Source organism: Ornithodoros turicata, chromosome 3 (genome assembly GCF_037126465.1).
Source record: "Ornithodoros turicata isolate Travis chromosome 3, ASM3712646v1, whole genome shotgun sequence".
NCBI classification, from domain to species: Eukaryota; Metazoa; Arthropoda; class Arachnida; order Ixodida; family Argasidae; genus Ornithodoros; species Ornithodoros turicata.
In genome coordinates this window covers 39,265,368-39,290,364 of record NC_088203.1, presented here as the reverse complement: position 1 = coordinate 39,290,364, position 24,997 = coordinate 39,265,368, and the positions used below count along the sequence as shown (strand labels likewise).

Here is a 24,997-nt window from a genome sequence, read left to right as displayed (position 1 = left end):
AAGCACGGCACCGTTTTCTTTGTGGAGGTATAGCGAACGCGCATTCCTTTCTTTCTTTTTTGGTTCGCGTCGGCCGAGTGGCGATATCCTATTACATCCGGAACGAGGACCTATCGCTTTGCGATCGCATACAAGAGTGAGCCATCTTTTGACGATGGTAGGATAATTATTGACCTGAGGAATAATATGGATTTATGTGGTTGTGAGAATAGACGTTGTGTTTGTGATTGTGAAAATGTGAGTGTGTGTCTGTGTGTGCGCGCGCGCTTTCCTGAACCAGGGATCCCACTTGACAAGTAAGTTCTTTGTGTGTGCTTTTTCATGTGACACGAGTGATACATTTATGTACCATTGCGTGGAATAGTGGCTTAAAAAATAAGGGAAGCAGCGCTTGCATTGCTATCTGTAGGATAGACCGAGAGCGTTTTTAATGGAATTACCTCGCGAACCTGGTGAAGTCTTCGTTTTGGGCAGGCTATTTTATGAGAGCCGGTCCTGTTGCGATGCATTTGATACGCTTTCCTGAAGCAGCGTGCTTTGTTCTTGTAGTGTGGTTTACGCCTTTATCAATAGAAATGAATAGAAGTGTTTGTTTGTTTGTTTGTTTGTATGTTTATTTGTTTGTTTGTTAGTATGTGTCTGTCACGTTCGTAGCGCTGTTCAAGCTTTATTTGCTTTGCAAAAATTCAGACTTTATGGTATTAAGCTGTTCGAGTAGAAGTGACTTTCCCTGCTCGCTTAAGATAAATTGTGTATCCCTGCCCTGTGCTTTCTTCACGCAGGGACAATGCAAATGAGTATTTAGCATTATGCAATAATTATCTGATAGCAGAAATGGGTGTCTTTGTCACAGTTTATTAGCGTGTGTGTCGATATTTTATTTTATTTTATTTTTTTCTCTTATTGCTATGCGAGCAAAAGTGTGTGTAATTTTTCGCTGCTCTTTTCTTATTTTCTCTACTTTTATGTAGAAGAAAGCCTCCTGCGTAAAAGCTGAATAGTGTTCTATCAGTGGAAGTGGGGTTGTTTGTTTGATTTTGTTGGGTGTTCGATATCTTGATGAAGTAAGCAGTGCTTAATTTTGCAGGTTTTTGAGCAGAAATGCTGGTATCTGAGCACGGAGTAGAAATTGCTATATTTCTCTGCTCCCTAAGAAACTTTGTACGTCGTTTTCCAAGCAGACCGCGTTTAGTTTACGCGAAATGAACTTATGTATGCTCTATGATGATCCGCCGCAGGCTTAGCCCTTTTCCCCGATCACCAGTGTTTTGGCATTCGATGTCGCATGTCTAGACTTGTTCAGTAGTGTCTTTCTTGCTGCAATTTTTACCCTTCGCTGATATCTTGTTGCTGTCATGTTGTGCTAGCCGCGTAGCGATAAGCGGTGATTCTCCGATTATTCCTAGGCGGTACGGCTTAAGCCTTTTCCCTGCTCACTGAAGGAAATTTGTGTATCCCTGTCCTGTGCTTTCTTTACGCAAGGGTAATGCGTCTGTGTATGTGGCACTATCATATAGCAGACATGAGTGTCTTTTTCTTGGTTTATTGGCATATGCTTCAGGTTTTTTAAGTCAAGCAAAAGTGCGTGTAATATTTCGCTGCTCTTTTTCTTATTTTCTCTACTTTTATGTAGAAGAAAGCCTCCTGCGTAAAAGCTGAATAGTGTTCTACCAGTGGAAGTGGGGTTGTTTGTTTGATTTTGTTGGGTGTTCGATATCTTGACGAAGTAAGCAGTGCTTAATTTTGCAGGTTTTTGAGCAGAAATGCTGGTATCTGAGCACGGAGTAGAAATTTCTATATTTCTCTGCTCCTTAAGAAAATTTGTACGTCGTTTTCCAAGCAGACCGCGTTTAGTTTACGCGAAGTAGAAAAATGAAGTTGTGTATGCTCTATGATGATCCGCCGCGGGCTTAGGCCTTTTCCCCGATGAGCAGTGTTTTGTATGCGATGTCGCATGTCTGGACTTGTTCAGTGTTGCAATTTTTACCCTTCGTTAATATCTTGTTGTTGTTGTCGTCTTGTGTTAGACGTTGAGCTTCGTAGCGATGTGCGGTAACGCTACGATTATTCCTGAGCGCTCCGTGTGTTTAATGCGTTGTCCTCTTTGCGTGCATGCGTGTGCTTTTTTTCTCCTGATTTGTGACGTCCTCGTGGCATGTCTGGACTTGTTTAGCAGTGTTGCAGTTCTTCCCGCTGCTAGTATCTTGTTGGTGTCATGTTGTGCTAGCCGCGTGGCGATGTGTGGTGACCTGAGGTCTTAAGCCTTTTCCCTGCTCACCTAAGGAAATTTGTGTATCCCTGTCCTGTGCTTTCTTTACGCAAGGGTAATGCGACTGTGTATGTGGCATTATGCAAGAATTATCTGGTGGCAGAAATAGGCGTATTTTTCTCAGTGTATTGGCGTGCGCTACGGTTTCTTGCAGTTACAGCTATTGGAGCACACATACGTGTAATTTTTCGCGGTTCTTTTCTCCTTTCACGGCTTTTACTCAGAATGTAGATGAGGGGAAACAGTCAGCATCCAGGTAGAGCAGGAGAAAGCCGCTCGGCAGAGGAGAGAGTTCATGAGAATGGAATTTGTTTGTTTTTTGTTATATGTTGAGTGTTAGTATTCGCTTTCCTCGATATGTTGAGGAAGTCAGCCGTTATAGGTATTTGTGCAGAAATGCTGGTATCTGAGTGTGTGGAGTAGAAATTCCTATAAAGCACCTCTCCTTGTGCATTCCTGAGCTGCTGTGTGCGCGCGCGTGCTTCTTTTTCCTGGATTGCGACGTCATGATGGCATGTTGGGGCTTGTTTAGCAGTGTTGCAATTTTACCCGCCGCTATTATCTTGTTATCTTGTGTTAGCCGCGTAGCGATAAGCGGTGATTCTCCGATTATTCCTGAGGTCTTAAGCCTTTTCCCTGCTCACCTAAGGAAATTTGTGTATCCCTGTCCTGTGCTTTCTTTGCGACAATGCGTCTGTGTATGTGGCACTATCAGATACCAGACATGAGTGTCCTTTTCTTGGTTTATTGGCATATGCTTCAGGTTTTTTTAAGTCAAGCACAAGTGCGCGCAATTTTTCGCTGCTCTCTTCCTCAGATCACCGATTTTACGAAGAAGACAGTCGCATGGTACAGCTGAGAAGAGGGTTTCTCTGATTGTTTGTTTGATTTTGTTGGGTGTTCGATATGTTGAGGAAGTCAGCTGTTAAAGGTATCCGTGAAGAAATGCTTGCACCTGAGCGCAGGATAGGAATTCCTGAAGCACGGCACCCTCAGTGTAAATTAATTATGTTGGATATGAGTCTGCTTCCCTGCATGACAAGGCTGAAATGGGAAGAGAGAAAAAATTGGAGCGCTTCATTAGTAGCGATCCAAGTAATAGGGCAATTATAGTTTCCATAGAAAGTAGAATTTTAATGGGCTCCTAAAATTATAGTTTAGTTGTAGTTTTTCTAAACTGCAATGCAATAATCATTAATATAGTATAGGAATGCTATCGTGTTCCCGTAAAGGCGTTCTGTCTTGTGCTTTGGAATGCGCGAATAGAACTTTGCTCGCAGCCTTTCCCGCCTTCATGCTCGCAATGCGCGAATGGAACTTTGCCCACCCGGCTTCCGCGCCTTTTTTGCTCGCGGGTGTAGCCTCAGACAACGAATGTATGAGCATAGAAAGGGTCACGTATTACATAAGCCTGGAGGTGATGTTGAGTGGTCTCACTTATTATTTTAAAAGAGCAGTGGCAGTTTACTGTAATTCTAATGACCATGATGAGCCTTTGGGGTGAAAATCGTTAATATGCGGGTGCTTTTTTGTTGAATTTTAATGAGAGAATCAATGTCATTAAGAGTAGGACAAAGGAAATAATCTTGCGATTCAATAATTAATAGAAGTCTTTGCCGCTGTCTTCTTCTTCAGACAGGATGTGATGACGACACGCAGTCTGTAGCAATGCATTGACCGTCACTGGAAAAAAAGTGTAGCAATAGAAAAATGGTGTGTATTGCCCTGGACGGATTTATGATGTGCACTGTTTTTGAACAAGAGGAGTGCGTGTGCTTGGAAATAGTTTGATGCTGGTTTCCTTCTTTGTTTCTTTTCGCTTTTTCCCCCTTGTTGTCTGACAAACATGCGCTGACATGCCTGGGCTTGTTCTGACATGCTTTCCTTCTAGATGTAGATTTTTCCTTTTTGAAGAGAAACATTCTTGACGATAGTGCTGCCTTGAATGGGAATAGTGCTATTCTTAATACTTTTGCGATTCATTTAGTTCAGAGAGTATAACCGCGAGGGGGACAGCTGTGTGACTTTATTCAGGAGGAACAAAGCATCATTATTCAATTATCTGCCTGGCTCTCGGGTGGGCCTGGAGGTGATGTGGAGTGGACTCACTTATTATTTTAAAGAGCAGTGGTAGTTTACTGTAATTCTAATGACCATGATGAGCCTTTGGGGTGAAAATCGTTAATATGCAGGGTGCTTTTTTGTTGAATTTTAATGAGAGAATCAATGTCATTAAGAGTAGGACAAAGGAAATAATCTTGCGATTCAATAAATAATAGGAGTCTTTGCCGGTGTCTTCTTCTTCGGACAGGATGTGATGACGTCACGCAGTCTGTAGCAATGCATTGACCGTTACTGGAAAAAAGTGTGGCAATAGAAAAATGGTGTGTATTGTCCTGGGCAGATTTATGATGAGCACTGTTTTTGAATAAGAAGAAATAGTTTGATGCTGGTTTCCTTCTTTGTTTCTTTTCGCTTTTTCCCCCCTTGTCTGACAAACATGTGCTGACATGCCTGGGCTTGTTCTGACATGCTTTCCTTCTGCATGTAGTTTTTTTCTTTTTGTACAAGACATATTCTTGACGATAGTGCTGCCTTGAATGGGAGTAGAGCTATTCTTAATAATTTTGCGATTCATTTAGTTCAGAGAGTAACCGCGAGGGGGACAGGTGTGTGACTTTATGTCTTGCTGAACCATTTTTTTTCCTGTACAGTAAGACTTTGGGAATGAAATGCTACAATCTCCTCTTGTCTATGGTGTTTTTCTGCAATAATTCCCCACGCAATCATTATAGTAGAATAAAGGAAATAATCTTGGGATAGTGATTCAATAAATAATATGTCCCTTGTCTAGAGCGTACGCGTCCTTGAGCCACGCACCTGCATGATGACCGCATACCGAGAGACTATTGTTTCAGGTTGACCTTGTCTAGAGGAGCATTAGTGGAAAAAAACTGTGTAGCCCTGAGACAATAGGATGCCGTTACGACCAATGAGAACGGCCTGCAGGGGGCGCAAGGATTCACTTCTCTCTTGGACACTGACGGGTCTCGACACGCAAATTCTGCTCCTGGCGTTGGCCGTCAGTGGAAGAGCGTAGCTTAGGTGGGGTTCTGTCTGCCTCTGATGGGGTGCGGATGTGTGGTTCGTCACTGGTGAATGGTGTTCGACGATGCAGGTGGATTTTGTGACGAGCGGATTTACAATGAGGGAATGCTGTGAACGGGAAAAATGATGGTGAGTGCCTTTTTCACTCTGTTCAAGTGTTTGTTTTCCTCTGTTGCCCAGCAGTCGTACGAATTTGTCCTGATATGCCCCGATATGCATGCTTTCCTTTGTTGACGCTTAGTATTTTTTTCTTTTTTGACAAGGAACATTGTCGTCTTGACGATAGTGCTGCCCCGAGTTCTGCGCGCGTTGATTTGTTGAGTGCCTAGTCCTCTTATTAGCCATTGATGGAGTTACATGTTAGGATGTTTTGTTCTTTTGCAAGTCTCATTTAGTAAGACTTTGGAATTCCTACGATCAGTTTTCATGCATGGTGCTCTTCTGCAATAGTTTCCTATGCAATCGTTATAGAAGAATAAAGGAAATAATCTTGTGATAGTGATTCAATAAATAATAGGTCCCCTGTCTAGAGCGCACGCGTCCTTGAGCCACGCAGGTGCATGATGACGTCATACCGTGGCTTCACTGCAGATTGACCAAAGGAGCATTAGTGGGAAAAAAACAGTGTAGCCCTGAGACAATAGGATGATGTCTGGACCAATGAGAACTGCCAGCAGGGGGCGCAGGAATGCTCTTCTCACTTAGCCTCACGACCAATGAGAACGGCCAGCAGGGGGCGCAGGAATGCTCTTCTCTCTTAGCCTCTCGCAGGTGGCGGTAGGAGCGCGCAGAGGGCGCTACGAGCGCGCGCATGCGTAGCACCCGTAGAGTGGCGCTTACGTCAGTCCACCTCTGGCTCTCGTTGGGAAAAGACGTGCGGTCGTTCGCTCCGTCGTCACTTGATCCCTGGCTGTCGACGAGAGCAGTCGCATCGGTCTGCGCTCCTGCTGTGGTGAGGTGATTTGTTGCGTAACTAATGCTTTCGTCAACTTTGTTCCCGCTTTGTTTGCGATTTTCGTGCCAGTGCTGGTTGCTGTTGTCCGGGCGTTCCCGCCATTTTCTATCATCTTCTGCCTTGGGACCGGGAGTAGCGCTGGCGTGATTCTTAATAATTTTGTTGTGAGATTAGTTGAGAAAGTAACCGCTAGGGGGTGCAGCTGCGGGGCTTTATACAGGACAAAAAAGCATTACGAGTCAGTTTCTGCCTGCCTCTCGGATGGAGCAGTCGCATGGTTCTGCGCTCCTGTTCTGGTGGGCTCATTTGTTGTGTAACTAATTGTTTTTTCTTGTTAGCTAATGATGGTTTGCATACTCTTGCTTTCCCAGCCTCTGTATTACGAGTGTTTTTCTCCTTGCATGTCCAGAGCTGTCCTAACTTGCCCAGACATGCCATGATGACGTCACAGCTGACGTCACAGGATGTCCGGAACTTGTGGTCATAGCTGGGATGCTTTGCAACCTGCCTCTGTGCTCCGTCGCCCGGCGATGGTCAGCGGCCTTTCCGGGCCGCTTCCTTCAAGATGGCGTCGTTGATCTTCAACTAAACTCCTTCTCTCCACTCTATCTCTATCTATTTTTTTATTTTTTATGACCACGTTTATCCGGAAACGCACAGGGTGGTCTGGACACTAGTTAGACGCTCCCCAATTAGTGTGATGACTCATTGGATGATGCTGATTAATGTGGGGGGTCCCAATTAGCTCTAATTGCTAATTAATGGCGTCCAGAAGCCTTGTAGCGTTTCCGGATAAGCGTGGTCAGTACTTACTACTCAGAACAACCTATTTTGTATTATTCATGCTTTGTCTTGAGTGCGTATTTGTAACTACAGGTTTTCCCGGCGATTTTAATCCAAGTGCCAGCCAGATTAATCCATGCCCCATAAAGTTTGCATGGCACGTGGATTAATTTCGATGACGCTTGGATTAAAATCACCGGGAATACCTGTAGATTTATTACGTAACGAATATAGAATAATATGTAGATTATAACTTATAAGTGCACCATTAACTGGGTATAACGTTTATTCATCGTGAATACCAGTACACGATTCAGGCCACTAATTCTGAAGACTGGAGTTTGTTGTGAACTCATGTGTTTTCATATGTTGGTTGATCTTATTAACAAAGCAGAGGGGCTCTCTCCCACAGTGTGTAATTCTGTGCATTACTTTCAGGGGCTATCGGCGGTACGCAGTTCGCAATTATGCAGCCAAGCCTCTCTGGTCCGCGGTTTGCTGATGGTAATTACTATTGCCATAAAGGCTATCACTCCATGAACGTCTTGATGGTACGTGCTTATTTATTTAATATGCCACTGCAACGCCAGCCACAATTTAATGACACTCCCCAAAAATATCGCATAATATCTCTCGATATGTCGCATACAGTAGGAGTGTTTGCAAGTCAAGCGACGCTGACCAAGTTATAGGGGTATTTTCATAAGCATTGTGTGAACCGAACCACTACAGTGCTGTTAGCGCTGGGTGCAGATTGGAGAGCATTTTGGTGCTTCAGCTTTTTTGCAACAGACATTTTTCAGCTGAACCCATTATTGCAGAGACACAATTATTTATTATCCCATGCCTCATCTGTAGTAATATGTGGTATTCTTGCCTTTTATGTACCAAGGATAAATGTCACGACAGTTAACAACACTAACGCCCGTTAGGTTTCTTCCTCCTCGAGGCGGATTCTTTTGCGAACGCAAGGTTTCCCGGATCATGCCACGATGCATCTGCATGGACAGCCTGCAATCTGCACCAAGCAGCTGCCACTGTATTCGAAGATGGAGTGTTGCTACGTGGTATGAGATGTTTGTGTACCGATTACGCACAACAACGCAGCTTTGCATATTGAGTTCTGGCACCTTTAAATACTGAAAAAGACTCCAACATGTATTAGCCGAGGCAGGCTTCACCAGGGACGACAAACACACGTAATGGTAGCATATCTGACCAGAAAGATCCAGGTTTCGAACCCTGGCATCAGCACATTGTCCCTGAGTTCTTTATTGCGAAAATGATTTGTTTGTAACTGGCTGAAAAGCATACCATGCCTAGTAATTGTTACTCACTGCACCAGTGCCAAGAAATGATTAATTTTTATTCCATGCATTACTCATTTATTTGCAGTTGAGCATGTACATTTGTACAATGTACGTTTTTAGAATAATTAATTTTACTATGAAAGTCCGTTCAGTCCGTTCGCCCTCAACACCCGAGGAACAGAGTTATAACACTGCACACAGGAGGGCCCGTGTGTACATTGATCACTTCTTTGGGGTACTGAAGATGCGATTTCGGTGCCTCCAGAGATACTGCACATTGCACTACGCTCCGGATCGGAGCTGCAAGATAATCAACGCATGCGCCGTCCTCCATAACATGTGCTTAGTGTACAACACTGTTGAACCCCTGGACGACGCTGGTGAGGAACGGGCGGAAGGTGGCGCCAAACGGAGGAGGAGGGAGCAGAAGACTATGAGCCTGATCCTGTGTCCGTGAGAAATCTTGCATCACAACGCAGAAGCCTGCTTATCGGACAGTGTTTCAGATGACTCACCTCACTGGTTGGAACCTGCCCTCCTGCATGAGCAAAGTATGAACTCATATCAGAGAATAGCTGTAAATAGGATATACTATCTATACACAACTAGAACTATACACAGACCCTGTAAATTTTTCATTCGTCTACTATAGACAGAAGCACACATGTGCCTGGTTAATATGGACCTCATTAATATGGAAACTCGCTTTTCCGACACCTTTGCTACGATGGTGATTGTAGAGTTCCATCACCAAGCGCAATACTCTACCCCATGAACAGTAGAACAATGTAAAAACCCCATGTAGTTCATGTTTTCTGGCTCATTATTATGGTTGGTATCAGCATTGAGGCAGGAGAAGTTGAGCAACTCTCTCCCCATATTGAACAGGAGAACTTCTGAAAACACTACAGTACAAGTAGTGTCTTGTACAAATGAAAGCTACGCCCATTTTTTTTATTGTGATTTTCTTTATGAGGACACAAGAACTTTGAGGGAAAAATCTTGGGAGCGTACCATGACAGGCATCATTCACCTGTAATGTCAAGCTTGAACTGTTTCATTGAGTACTGTTACTTCCTTAGTACTCGATAATAGGGACTATCTGCTTTATGGAAAATTTTGATGGGAACTAAAGGAGCCCCTATTAATGAGGCACAACTGTGTGCCAGCAACTATTTCATTGCAGTTTTAGTATTGTACAGTACAGTGTAGAGCTATCATTACTCAAGAAATTGTATACATGTTTATGACAACAGAACTGCTGTGTTAAGTGGACTATAACCCTCAAAGTAAATAAATCATAGTTCTGTTATCTATCACTGTCCTCTGTGTGCGTCGTTGCATTTAATGCTTTCCCTTTACCTCACAGAGTCTGTTTAGTGAGTCCCTCACCTTCTTCTGCTCATCGACGAGCTTCCGCTGCTGCTCACCACCACCTGAGCAGTTACAGAAGGGGGCACTCGCCTCCTCCTTCATCTGCAAGGAGCCCTTGTGGTGCTTCTATGCACACAAGGAGGATACTATACGCACTTGTCCGATCTATTCTATGTATCCTCGACCCTAGTGACTCTACTTGACCCCGGGTACTGGGCTGGTTTGGCACAGAACAGTTGTGTGTTCGTCACAGCTGCTACTCATTTTTAGTCTGCGTACCGTTCACAATTTGTGCAAGTACGCTTGTTTTTACTTCAATAGCTCTAGCTGGGTATTAAAACATCCGTGCGTTACATCGTGTGGTCCCAGTCACTTTTGCACATCCTTCTTTGCATTGTCTCTGCGATGACTGGTGCGCAATACTCCGAAATCGGCGCCGTTCATTTTTCAGACTTTTTACTCCTCCGAGAAACTCCGAATTTCCGAAAAGCTGAAAACTCCAATAAACACCCTCCGAATTTTCCAAAATGAAAACTCCGAAATCTCGGAACCCTAAGTATAAGTAAAGTAAAGTATAAAAGTATTCCCACCAACAGCCACGCTTCGTGGACAACTACACCATTTATAATTGCAAGTGCAGTAAAACAGGGTTTTCCTTGCTACATTGGGCAGAATGATGTGCGTATTATTCTCCATCTCTACCTCCTTTTCTGCAGGAAGGCCCCGTGACACATAAAATGTATGTGGAATTGACATTTCCTATATACACTATAACGTAATCCGAATTCTCTATGTCGTGGATATTAAAAGTTACGAATATTTTTCGAATGAAATTTACTCAAAACTCGAAGAAAGGGTCACCCGCGTCCGCGAAGACCTTTCGGCAACACGCCAGGCCGCGTTTCCCCAACGCCGTACCAGAAACCGAACGCGATTCTGCGCCCGACGCGTTAACGCGGTACTGCACGTGAGCGTGTTGCTTTTTCCGGAAACGGGATCGTCGACGAGGGTCACCCTTTCTTCGAGTTTTGAGTAATTTCGTTCGAAAGATACTCGTAACTTTTAATATCCACGACATAGAGAATTCGTATTACGTTATAGCCGTATATAGACAATATCAATCCATTCGATTACATTCTCTGTCAATAATGAAAGAGTGCTCGTCAAGGTGAGCGCGCTAAAGCTTGCGTATTGTGAAATTACACATTCTACAACACTGATCGTAAATCGCAACACCTGTTCAAATTTTAATTATTAAGATTTAATTGATTTATATTTATTGATATATATATATATATTGATTAAGATTTAATTTAAAAATTAATTTAATCTTACTGATGTGTGGTAGTCACCACTTCTCCTGAATGTGAATCGATAAATTTAAGCCACAATCAAATATATTTTATAGCATGTGTGACTATATGCACAACTTTTTAATCTGTATATTTAAAAAAATGCAAGAAATAGCTTTGCAGTTTTGACTTCGGAAATTTAAAGAAGAAAATGATCTTTAATGTGGAGTTTGCGCTTTACAACGTTATGAGCTAAAAACTTATAAAATTAAAGTATGGCCTTTCCATTTGTAGTGCCCGGATGCTATGACACTAAAATAAGTTTTTCAGTATGGCTACGGGAAATCTCGAGTATATTTTGTGAATTGTATCGACGTTTATGTGTGACCTGTGCTGATCTGCTTATTATAATTAATATAACATATCTTCCATTGTGTTCATGCATAATGCTCATCTTCATTGTATATTGGTTAAGCATTTCTGATGACAGTTGTGTAACCCGCTCCTCCCAAAATCTCATTGCCACTTGGAAATTATTTCATATACGTTTGTGTGCCGTTCTGTTACGAAGATTACGTGATTAGAAATGTAGACTTCACCTGCACATCATGCTTGTAAAATCCTCCACTTGCATCGCGGCATTTGATAATAGACTTGCTTTTCGCGAAGGCTTCGTATTATCTCGCAGGCACTGAACCCGAATGCAATTGTAAAAGTTGATGACACTGTGTCGCGAACGCTCTGACTTATCCCGCCGCAATCAGTTATGTTGCCTTATTTCCCGTTTTGCCCAGACTTGTACGTATTTGGAGTATTGTATTTAAATTACTGTATTTTAAATACAATTTGCGGTATTTTGGTACTCTACTCAATACTTTCGGTTTTGTGTATTTGTACTCTATTTAAAATACATTTTATGGTATTTTCTACTCAATACTCTAGTTACATATTTTGGATCTCCCTCTCAAACTTTCTGTGTCTCGTCTTTCCATTACCTTGCCTGTTCTGTGACAATTTCCTCGGACTTGACTCGGACATTGGCCCTTCTTGGAAGTTTCCATTTAGAGATCTTGCCCCGTGTGTACTAATCCTCGGCGAGTGAGGGTTCTATTTGTGTGCCCTGACGCGGTAACGCCGAATTCTGACCTCGCCGGGCAGGGACCTGTAGAAGTTTGCTTTGTTCTGGGTCACATGTGCTTAGTGGTGTTATGTGGTATCTCTTTGTCATCTTTTTGGGACTTGTGTTTAGATGACTCCTATCACGCAGGGGCGGCTTGCGTAGTACGCGGGTGATTCATGTCACATAGCGGCGACTTGCCGCATTGACCAGTGACGTTTTGCGTTCAAATAGTAACAGTAAATAGTGCAAGTAGATAAATAGTATCTTAATTCTATTTCAAATACTTTTTGAAGTATTTCGTACTTTATTTTAATTACTTTAATTTTCATGTATTTATACTCTATCTTAATTACATTCTAACGTCAGTATTTATTATCTTATCTTAAATACATTTTTGAGTATCTTGTACATGTCTGTCTTTTGCCCTATCTTCGACGGCTCATTTTTCCTATCCAGTCATACAAACGGACAACTGTGTTGATGAAAATATTTATTCCGCACTCCAATCGGGTTGCTTGTCAAAGACGCCTTTTCTTCTTTTCCTACGTCTGGGCTAGTGCAACTGTTTGAGAAATATACATTCACTGAATTTAATTCATGAAAGATGATACGTTTTCACAAAAGATTAGTGATCCTTTTTTTTTTGTAATCATAGACTGATGTATGATGCCTCTAAATTTCAATGACCGATCCTTCTCCGGCAATTCTATCCTTCGGGTGTTGAACCTGTACAGAGTGTAGTCGGGTAAATCCTATTTCATTGTCAGCTCTGATTCCATATGAGAATTCTTACACACAGTGTGGAATATTCGTTTCCTTAGCGATCACTGTTCTCAGTCTAGCCATGCCTAATGCGAAGTGTTTTTCATTGTGATGCGTAGAATTCATTATAATGATGACAAAGTTTACATTTATTGTTTCAGTTATATGCTTGTTTATTCCGATAAATTACAACTGTCCTATTCCAATCTTTGAAGTTTTTCGTTTGTTGTCTTGATTGATGAATTCGGAATGTATTACATAATGATGTCTTATTATCGGCCGCTTGAATCCAGCGTTGATTAATGCAATCGATACGTTGTCGCCGAATTTGTATCGCCCGGCGTCGGGAAATTGGCGCCCCCATCTCCCGGCAGCAGCCGCAGTAGCCCCCTCCTGCATTCACGGTTGGGTCGCCGCAGGAGGGAGACCCCGACGTATAGCTGTGCGTGGCTTTCCCGTGTCTGGGGAAAGGGGGATCCTGGCGGTTGAGTGGACCCGGAGGTTGTTTAGGACCCTTCGGGGCCCCTCCGGGAAAGCAACACACCGCTTTGGCCCCAGCTTCCCATAGAAGGGTGGTCCTGGAAGGCCCAGCCAGGATTATTCAGCTAGTCGCCATCTCCCTTTTGATTACTTTTTTTCTTTCTCCTCCCTTCACCTTCTTTGGCGGCAAGGGTCAACCTTGGGCAGTCTTTTCACTCTCCAGAAGCTGCACTTGGGTATAGTGCAGAGGGATGTGTTAATGTGCAGAGTATGTTCCCTTGGTTGGGGTTGGTGGTGGCCGACACACCTACTGCACTGAACACCATATATTTTTGCATGGACACTCAAACCTCTAAAAGACGTGATCGGCCTCCTAAAAGAAGCCGCAACGAGGCACTAACTACGAGTCTTCTTAATGTGACTCAAGAACCCTGGTTCCCAAAGTTTCTTATCCTACACTCAGAAGACCAGAACTGCCCACTCGAAAAGATATCTCCCTTTGTGACTGCAAAGGCTCTAGAGCAGTTAATAGAGAAATCCTATGAGGCCAAAAAGCTAAAAACAGGTGACATTCAGGTTCTAGTTCAGACAAAACAACAGAGCGCAGCCCTCCATTCACTAAAGAAAAATTGGCGATGCAGCTGTATCTGTCACAGCACATCGCACTCTGGACATTGTAAAAGGTGTGATTTCTGTGGATGAATTGCTCCCATGCTCAAATACCGAAATAGAAGAAGGCTTACAAGATGAGGGAGTCGTGCTCGCAAAAAGAATTCTAATGCGCAGGGAAGGCAAGGAAATACCAACTAATCATCAATCAAGGAAGAAGGAGTGTATGGAGCTGAAAGGACAGGACTATATGATTAGTCCTGTCCTTTCAGCTCCATACACTCCTTCTTCCTTGAAGGCAGGATACATCAACTGTCAAGTAAGGGCATATGTTCCTAGCCCGAGGCGCTGCTTTAAATGCCAACACTTTGGACACAGCTCGCAGACCTGCAGGGGACATGCAACATGCCCACAATGCAGCCACACACCAGAGCCTTGCCAAAGCAATGTAAAATGTGTAAACTGTCGTGGTGAGCACCCCGTCTACTCCAGGTCGTGCCCCCGATTTCAAGAAGAAAAACAAATCTTAAAAATAAAGACAGAAGAAAACATCACATACAAAGCAGCTAAGACACAACTGGAATTTCAGTAAAAAGGCACTTTCTCCGAAGTGGTGCGCAGGGGAGTGGCACCACTCGGAGTATCTGTGGAGACCCAGACTCCTGGACCTCCACTCCACACTCCCCAAAGAAAAGAGAGGGTCACGGAAGTGTCCCCTCAGGCTGGCCAAACTGCCAGCCCAAACGGGACGGCAACAACCTCATCAGAGGTTCCTGGCTCCCCTTCTGTTTGGGACGAGATTACAAGCTATCCGTCCCAAACCATAACAATGGAAGTTGACGACGACGACCGCTCATCACAGAAGTCGTCGTCGTGTCTTCCAGCTGGTTCTTCTCAGGGGAAGGACAAGCGGGAGAAGTCAGGTGGTAGAGGTAGAGGAAAGCATAAGGAGCAGCAGAAAATACCCCCACCAAGAATACAGGCTCCATAAAGCCATGCAGAGACAACACAAAACTCACATAAAATACACACACACTACACAATGCGGGTGTTCCTTTTCCTCCTCGTAATTATCTTAGTGAATCCTAGCAATATCCTTCAGTCGAATTGCCGAGGCCTGCTCGCAAATATAGATGATGATCACGATGTTTGTGAAACACACACTGCAGCCTGTATTTGTTTGCAGGAAACTTATCTGAACCCCTGTAACCCTAACCCATTCAGACAATGGAATCTCTTTAGGAAGGACCGATCCAACACAGCACGGGCTTCTGGAGGTGTCGCAGTTCTGACACGAAAACACCTACCTGCAAGGTACATTCCACTAAACACAACACTTGAGGCTGTTGCTATTCACATTTGTCTCGATAATGTAATAACTGTATGTTCGCTTTATCTTCCACCTTCGATAGCTGTTGAACAGAAACAAATAGAACATATTTTGGACCAGCTTCCCCCACCGTTCATTCTGCTTGGAGATTTCAATGCACACAACATCTTGTGGGGGAGCCAAAAAAACGGATAGTCGTGGGAGAATGTTGGAACGAGTCTTCCTTGCAAGGACTGTCTGCTTACTAAATACGGGATTGCCAGCATATGTAAACTCTGCATCAAGGTCGTTTTCCGCAATAGACATCTCCTTGTGCAGTTCTTCTCTTTTCCACTGCATGGACTGGAGAGTTGAACAGAATCCCCAAGGTAGCGATCATTTTCCGGGTATTATTAAATTGCATGGTTGCACTAACAACATAAAAACTCGTCCACCACGGTGGAAATTATAAGAGGCAAATTGGGACATATTTGAAAGAGAAGCAAATTTCCTGTCTTCTGTTTTTCAGGGTTTGAATGTTAAGGAGGCAAATAAGTTGATCACTCATACAATTATAAATGCCGCTGAACAGTCCATTCCGCAAACACTTGGCCGCCTCCCCAAGCGCTCCAAGCCTTGGTGGACGAGCGATTGTGGAAGCACACGCAAAGAACAAAACCGGGCGTGGGGTGTCTTTCGACGGCCACCCCACTACAACAAACCTAATTGCTTTCAGGAGAGCTCGGGCGAAAGCACGTTGGACGCGAAGGCAAGCAAAGAAAGAGTCTTGGAGAAATTTCGTATCATCCTTAAATAGTAACACCCCATCAAAAATAATATGGGACAGACTAAAGAAAATAAAGGGCGGCTATACAAGCTCCATGATATATACAAGCTTGTATAGTCGCCCTTTATTTTTCTTTAGTCTGTCCCATATTATTTTTGATGGGGTGTTACTATTTAAGGATGATACGAAATTTCTCCAAGACTCTTTCTTTGCTTGCCTTCGCGTCCAACCATTGTTTGTGTACCATTGTTAGAAATAAATGGTGCAGTGTGTCAAAGTATGGAGGAGCAGGCCAATGCCCTCGGGGAACATTTCCAACAAGTGTCAAGTTCATCCCATTACAGCAAAGATTTCCTAAAAATTAAATCATCTGCTGAAAGGCAAGCAATTGACAATGGGTCAGATGAGAGGTGTTGTTACAACTCACCTTTTTCAATGGCGGACCTACAAAGGGCTCTGTCATCCCCTAAAAATTCGGCACCTGGACCTGATCGCATAGTGTACTCCATGCTTAAACATATGTCTTTAACTTCATTAAAGTCTCTCCTGGATTTCTTCAATTTTATCTGGCGAGAAGGTGTTTTCCCTTCTGGCTGGAAGGAGGCAACCACAGTTCCACTGCTGAACCCAGGAAAAGATCCCTCGTACCCGTGCAGTTACCGACCCATAGCGCTGACAAGTTGTCTGGGAAAGACCTTTGAGCGCATGGTCAACAACCGTCTTATGTATTTTCTAGAATAAAATAATTGTTTAGATAAATATCAGTGTGGCTTTAGAGCTGCGTGCTCAACACTCGACCAACTTTTGCGTTTGGAGACTACCATTAGAGAAGCCTTCGTCAGGAAACAGCACTGTATGCCTGTTTTCTTCGATTTAGAGAAGGTATACGATACAGCATGGCGATATGGTATCCTTCGAGACTTGCATGTACTTGGTATACGTGGCAGAATGTTCCAATGTATCACCAATTTCCTACAGGGGAGAACTTTCAGGGTACAAGTTGGGACAACACTATCTCGTCTATTCATCCAGCAAAATGGTGTCCCGCAGGGATCCGTACTTAGCGTGACCCTTTTCATCGTAAAGATTAACTCTTTAGCAAGTGTTATCCCTTCATCAATCAAATACTCGTTGTACGTCGACGATGTTCAGATTTCTTATTGCTCCTCTAACCTATCGGTGTGCGAACGTCAGCTACAGCTCACAATAAATAAACCGGTTAAATGGTCTCAGGAAAATGACTTCAAATTCTCTCCCGACAAGACAGTTTGTGTTCGTTTCTCGAAGGTTCGGGGAAGTTCCCAGAGCCCACTCTTTCTATGTGCAACCAAAGTATAAGCGTGAAATCTGAACACAAATTCCTCGGTCTCATTTTCGACGAAAAATTCTCATTCTCAGCTCACCTGAAAACCTTCAAGAAAAAATGCATAAAGTCTTTGAACATTTTAAAGGTACTCTCACACCAATCCTGGGGAGCAGATCGTAATACATTACACCGGATCTATGTCTCCACTGTCCTTTCAAAATTTGATTACGGTTGTGTGGTGTATGGGTCAGCACCCTTCTGCTCTGAAAATGTTGCACCCTGTACATCACCTGGGACTGCGCCTGGTCCTTGGAGCTTTCCGGACCTCGCCTGTCGAGAGCCTTTACGTAGAAACCAATGAGTGGTCTCTCCCGCAGGGATCCGTTCTCAGTGTTGTCTTATTTATTGTGAAAATCAACTCTGTGACCAATGTCATCCCACCATCCATATCTTTATCCTTGTACGTGGATGCCATTCAAATATCTTGTTGCTCCACGAACCTGTCAATATGCGAACGACAGATGCAGGTGGCGATCAATAATATGGCCAAGTGGTCTTCATCAAATGGATTTAAATTTTCAGCTGAGAAAACTCTGTGTGTCCATTTCTCTAGGATTAGAGGACTGTTTTCACCGCCTACGCTGCAGCTTAACCGACAAGATATCCTTGTTCAACCAGAAGCCAAATTTCTTGGCATCACTTTCGACTCGAAGCTGACCTTCAAGGCACATGTCCAGAACCTAAAGATAAAGTGTGTCAAGTCACTAAACATTCTAAAAATTATATCTCACAGATCTTGGGGTGCAGACCAGGAAACACTGCACCATGTGTATACTGCATGTATTCGTTCCAAAATTGATTATGGGTCCTTTGTGTACGGCTCTGCTCGAGAGTCTGTGTTGAAAGCCTTAGACCCTGTCCATCACGCTCAGGCTCGTGCTTGGCGCCTTCCGAACGTCTCCGGTAGAGAGTCTGTATGTTGAATCGAAGGAATGCTCCTTGAAAAGACAGCGTTCTTACCTCGGTACGTCATACGCACCTAGAATTCGTAGTCTACCCTAAAATCCAGCCTCAACTTGCGTCAAGCATACACGCTTTAAACAGCTGTTTATTATCAAGCTCTCTGTTGTCCCTCCATTCTCTTTACGAATTACATCAGAGTTTGATTGTCATGGTTTGTCGTCCTGTGACCTTCAAGTCGTAGAGTTCAGCAGAAAGATCCCACCCTGGGAACCATCTCCAAGGTATGACACCTCTTTGGCAAAATACAAGAAACAGTACTTCAAGAAGAGTTTGCACACTTGAAAGACAGCTTCGATAACCATACTAAGATTTACACATATGGGTCCAAGTCTAGTGCAGGAGTGACTTGTGCCATGATTTGTGGAGCACACACAAGATCTCATCGTATAGAAACATTTGCAGCAATTTTTACTGCCGAGGTTTACGCCATTATCTTGGCTCTCAACTACATCCTTCAAGATTCCATAAAGTCCTCTGTTATATATACAGACTCCTTGAGTTCCATTAACGCAATTTGTAGTCAGCACACAACAACAGAACTTTCTTGTGCAGTGAGCAAGATCTTTAGCCAGTTTGATAAGAACAAAGGGGTACTCCCTCATCCTATGGTGGGTGCCCAGCCACGTAGGCATCAAAGGCAATGAGTTGGCAGATCAAGCAGCTGCTCTCCAAAATGACATCACACCTTTTGAGATGTCCGTGCAAGACGTGAGATCGGCACTCAAGAAATCACTGCACAGATTGTGGCAAGCCTTTTGGAACACAGAGACAAATAACAAGCTCCACTTGGTTAAACCTCACATACAGGATACAGGAGACCGGCTGGAAAACCGCCTGTTGTGCACTTTACGAGCAAGGTTACGTATAGGCCATACATACCTTACACACGGGTTCTTACTTCGGGGAGAGGAGCCACCTCAGTGTGCGCACTGTGGTCAGCTGCTGTCTGTTGTACACTTACTCATCACATGCACACATCATGAAATACATCGCAAACATCACTTTTATAAACACAAAATTATAAACATCAACATTTTATAAACACTTCTTACCTCTTCACCCAGCCCTATTGCTTGGTGAAGAGGCTCTCGTCCCTTTTACAAGCGGCTTTACAAGCCCTTTCACCATCACCACCACCACCACCACTACCACCTACAAGCGTCTTTGATTTCCTGAGAGACGTTGGTATTAGCCTTTTGTAGTCTTACACGTATACACTCATCTTTTATTAGTCATCGTGTTTACTCTTAAATAACCATAACATCACCACTGTCTCAATCATACCTCAGTTTATGGCGCATTAAGCAATGCGCCATTAAACTTCCAATCATAATCATCATCGTAATCTTCTAGCTACAGGACAGGAGGCGAGCTATTTCTCAGCAGCGATACGTAAATTTTAGGTGACCTACACCATTCCGAGATCTTTAAAAACTTTTCAGCTTCTTCTCGACAGGTTCCTCCATTGCTATTAAAGAATTTCAGCTCGTTAGCGGAACTTCCTTCTGACGGATGCCCAACGTTTGTAACATGTTTGGGGCTGCTCTAGTCATGTATGATTTTGGGGAGTGCAGAAAGGTAGTGGTATTTTCCGGTCACTCTAAAATACCTGAATATTCTTCACTTTCCTTCGAGGACAGGATGGTACCGATAACAGATGTCGTTTCAATTCTCTTGGTCATTGGACGAAGCAAACAAATCCAATACGGTGGAAAGCAGACGAGGAACCACCGACGAAAGAATGCCATGTCGTCACTACTGAGACAAATTCAAACGTTGCGGATTCTTATAGATCCTATTGTAGGCAAGCCGCCGTAAAAGGCATTTGTGCCTCTTCAAACGTGCAGACATATTTGAGGCCGAGGACACCTTTCCGTTGAGTGTATTCCGGCGAATTTCGAAGAGGTGTTCAGTGTTAGACGAAGATGAACGTCTCAGGACGTCGCGATGACGCGGGGGGGAGTGAGGAGCACCTTGAGAGAGATGAGGCAAGAACGGAAGCTCATTTCGGAAAGTGAATATAGTGGCGCTCGTCTCAAACACATCATAAATAATTGGTGATGCCTTGAAGACAGAGTAATAAGATTTTGTGTACAGCAAAACCAACTCACATGAACGCCGCCCAGGGGCCAACAGGGAAACTATGCTACAGTCGCAACAATGTGCTTCTCACATGTATGTAGCTTGTGACGAGCACATATTGCACATATATTTTGAAATGAAACTGCAGCAGTGAACTTTGGAAACGTAGTCCTAGACCACATTCGGGGTACCTGCATGTACTTACAAAGTATAAATTTAAAGAACACTCGCGATCCTCAGGACGTCCTCAATGTGTCATCGTGTCCTCGTCCGTGATGGGATGCCGGAGAACATCCAGAGTGTGTCATCATGGGATCTTCCAGTGATAGTCATTTGCGTACGTCCTGCGTACGTTAGCCGGAGCACATATATGGAAGTAACTTTAATACTGCGTTGTGCATTACAATGCCCATTAGTTAGTGTTCCGGTTTGTTTGTCCAAATTCAACCGAACCAACAGTAATCATGTATAAACTACTAAAATACTACCAAGAGAAAATACAATGATACAGCGGTACAAATACAAACTGAATTATTTCAATGGATACTCCATGCACTGGGTTCAATGTGCGATAAAATACAGCTTGCTATATCTCTCATTGAGATCGTGCTGCCATGAACATCCGAGCAAGCTCCCTGACAGAATGCTACACGGAGCATGCTCGTGGAAGGTACAGGAAAGTGATGGATGTTTTAAATCAACGATGTAAGAAACACGGAAGTTACCTTGGTCGTAACCTAATACTACAAGGAATTCATCACTGCAGTGTTGCATACACATGAAATTGAATTAAGCTTAGCTACTTCAGCCACTGTCGCATATTTCTTTCAAAGACCTAGTGGCAGAGGACGTATTATATTTTTGCTTTTTATACCGCGGCGCCTATTGTTGGTCACCAAACACAATCGAAGAGGAGAAACATAAAATGACAAGCTGGTGGCCGAGGTTGGAAAACTGCAAAAAAGAGTTAATATACTATAAACGTCTGCTCACTCCTAAAAGACAGAAATGAAAGAATAGTCGCTATACCTACATGCAGAAGGACATGATCCTATTATGCTCCTGAGACTCCTCTGTATGAACCTCTGCGCCATCGTCACTTCCACGAGTTTTATAGAAATCACCTACCGCTCCACCCAGCACTACTGCTGGGTGATGACGGTCTTTTACCGTTTAGTAGAGTCTATAATTTTATTAGAGACACTGGTTTTTTAAACGCCTTGTAATTTTAAGGAAACTTTTTTTGAAAACACAGTACTTGAGTTAATTGGTATCATGCACTGTTTTTAACCTTATTCCATTTTTAACATTTCCCCTTTTTTCCTGGGAATAGCAAGCCGCCATACCGGTGGCTAACCTTTCCCTCTTATTTTTTTATATATAATAAACATATCCCCCCCATTTTTAACAAGTACACTTTTGGCAATGTTTTGGCGTATTATAGCCTCCGTCGCTGCTGCGCCATTAAAATACTAATCATCGTCATCATCCTGAGACTCCTATTTTTGTCCCCAGATGTTGTCCCTAGGATCATCCCTAGAGTCTCATTCTAACCCGTCTCATCCTAAATTGAGGATCCTGTTTGTGATATTCCCAGGATGTCATTTCTGTCCCACAGTGACACTGACAGGATGTCAGCGTGTTCTTGGGGTACGTAAGCACAAATTGTCCAGATTGTATTCAAATATACCGTATAAATAAAACAAATAAAGGGATCGAAACCGCAAACAGTAAAGGGTTCTCAGGTATGTACTGTACAGGTATCCACTTTTTGTTTATAAAATCTGTCTGCAGTACGCTACTCAGTGATCTGTTCTTCCTCTCTCTATCTACACAGACACGAAGGTTCTCAGGTGCGGACGAGTAGACCTAAAATAGCGCTTCATTACGATGTGATCACCAGATGTTTGTGTGGTGACCGCTGCGAAATACGAACCACGGTCCGATTTGTCGTAACGAGATATCATAACCCTGTGTTTATGACACCTAGACGAAGTTTACACTAGATAGCTTGCTAACTTCCGCTTTCAAGATCACCGCGATAATGTACCGGGTTTCCACAGTTCGTTCCTGCTAGCAGCACATTTTCAGAAAATTGCCACGGGCACCGTCGCTTGTGCTAGACAAAACCGGACAATCGTCAGTGGTACGTAAAAGACAAAGCCAGTGTGTGAATAAGAAAATTGTTATTATTGGTTCAGTGGCGGCCGGTAATATTCAATATGACAGTGCTTTTGCTAGCTCGTTGAGGTTTGAGTTTGGATATTGGTTCACGGGTATGGAGCGTGATGTATTGCCCAGCAAGGGGTTGAGCGTCTGCGTGTGCCATACCAGAACCTGTATAAAGAGAAAACTAATCGTAAGAGGTCATCCTATGTTTTGAACCTGCAAAGGATTAATTCAGACATTAATTCATAAGACATTCAGCACTCACAAAACGTTCCATTTGCGTTGCATAATTACCTTTACCTTACATTGGTCTCCAATAAGCAGTGTCTTTGGACTGCAAATGCCATTCCGCGCGCATAAGAGGCACACAGAAGCGACACTGACGAAATGTCCTCCGGAGCACGTTCGAGGGTTCAAATGAATATACTGCTCGTTTTGCTCTCGTTATGCTTTTTAGTTGTGGCTAGTGAACACCTACCGTAGATTATGAGGGGCCTGCAAAACATGTTTCTTCTTTTCACGCCCTTTGCGTATTATCTATTTGCTATTTTACGGTTTTATGCCAGTATGCTTTTCTCACATTTAACGCTTTCGTCGTCGGCCTCTATAGGTGTCTGTGGATGGGTAGTTCTACAGCCCCTTGCTCACAGTATACTTTTGAAAATACTTGGAAGTACCCTATAGGTGGCTGAACGGTACATGAAATGTGCTTCATCCTGCAGGCTTTTATTCACTCCGCTTTTTCTCCGGTCCATCGTACTACTTTCGTGATCACGAGGTTCGAGACGCCTATGGTTCTGTCGATGTAACACTATGGATATGTCGTGCAGCATAAACGGCGGATATAAATCGCAGCCAAGTACACCTGTGCTGTGCTCATTTCATGTCATGGGCGTTCCTCGAAGAAAGCAAGGGGGTACACCCTACTAATATGCTTCATCTTTGCAGATTGCGCGCTCTTTACTACTAGGCTGGTCGTCATGATTTATCATTACCCTGTACCTGAATCGTCGGATCGTCCGCATCAGAGGCTTCAGTCGTCGCTATTAAATAAATGTTTATTTTGGGGAAAATTAACTGCTGACAGCGACTTGTAACTGGTGTAAGGTCTGGTTAATGGAAAGAATATCACCAAGTGCAAAGCCTGGCGCGTACCACCTAGCGCCTCAGTAATGCTTGTCTTGAGACAGTCTAACGCTACTGGTACGTTTGTTTTCATAGTTTATTCTCTTACACGGTCACTGTACATTTCAATAACGTAGTGAACGACGCTAACAGCATGTACCTAAGTGTCAGAGCGGCCGTAGGGTGAGTCAAGTACAAGACGGCCGTAGAACATTCAGAATAATGAGTACAAACTGGGCCGAAACAAGCTTTCGCATGGCGGATCACGCTTCATCAGATCAGATAGAGAATGAAATGGTGAACTCATACAAGCATACGTGGACACGAAAGAGAAGGAGAGATGTATTGGGAAGAGGGTAAGAATGCGAGGGTTGTATAACAAGAGAGCTTCTCTTTCCGATCTATAATATACTCTTCTGGTCTGGATGGCCCTTGCTTTGTTTTACTCAGCGCTAACCGTTTAATGAATCAGGTATCTCACGCCATATCAGCTACTACACAGAGGGCAAAGTGGCATCCCCTTCCCGTACTGTGGTTTCTTGCGCAGAACCTGCTAATATTGAAATTTTTACGCTTTTAAAATCTCTATTGCTGGATTGAGCCTTGAACTATTCACCTTGGATTTGGTCTTTTCACTTTTCCACAAGCTCAGGGACACGTTGCCAAACGTCAAGAGATCAAGTTTTAACTAGACATGACTGTTGAGAGCGGCGTATCCACCATAGCGCGCTGTAAATGTACCAAAGGGAGAAAAGATATCCAATAATAGGACATTTAGCAACATTAGCAATCAGGCGCGATTGCCTAGGTGCCTTGTATGAAGCTGATGAAACAAGGGGAATAAGTTGCCTACAACTGCAGTTGCATGTGATTGAACATCTTAAAAAGGTTAATGGCTAAAAGCTTAAATCAGTTGATAAGGGAACCTGGGCTAAGATTGAGACCATGAGGTTTGAGGTATTTAAATTTATATTTTAAATGTTGCCATTAACGTTTTTGCTAATATTTCAGCAATATCGTCGTTTGGAATTGTCCACCAAGCGTACGGTGAGGAAGTTACTTGCTAGTCTGCGTTCCTGATATCACGAGTCCTGAGATACGGGCAAACTGACGGACGAGTGACGGACGCCTCCA

General features: G+C 43.4%; 1 protein-coding gene and 1 long non-coding RNA gene across 11 annotated transcripts in view; one reads left to right on the top strand and one right to left on the bottom strand.

The window, feature by feature from the left end:
* The first annotated feature begins 117 nt into the window (after positions 1 to 117).
* Positions 118 to 24,997, top strand: LOC135388419 (uncharacterized). 10 transcript variants are annotated; one of them, XR_010421356.1, is made up of 3 exons: positions 118 to 296; positions 5,188 to 7,666; positions 8,048 to 9,741. It is a non-coding gene; the product is annotated as an uncharacterized LOC135388419 (long non-coding RNA). The 10 variants fall into 10 exon arrangements; XR_010421358.1 differs by lacking the exon at positions 118 to 296 and adding an exon at positions 24,875 to 24,997 and having other exon boundaries at positions 1,109 to 7,666; positions 8,048 to 8,182; XR_010421355.1 differs by lacking the exon at positions 118 to 296 and having other exon boundaries at positions 1,114 to 7,666; positions 8,048 to 8,182; positions 8,691 to 9,741.
* The window catches only part of LOC135388418 (galactosylgalactosylxylosylprotein 3-beta-glucuronosyltransferase S-like), a 30,305-nt gene continuing 28,054 nt past the window's right edge, over positions 22,747 to 24,997 (bottom strand). The window contains exon 5 of the mRNA XM_064617976.1: positions 22,747 to 22,906. Within this exon, the coding sequence (XP_064474046.1) occupies positions 22,787 to 22,906 (120 nt within the window). The 3' untranslated portion in view covers positions 22,747 to 22,786. The remainder of the gene's footprint in view (positions 22,907 to 24,997) is intronic.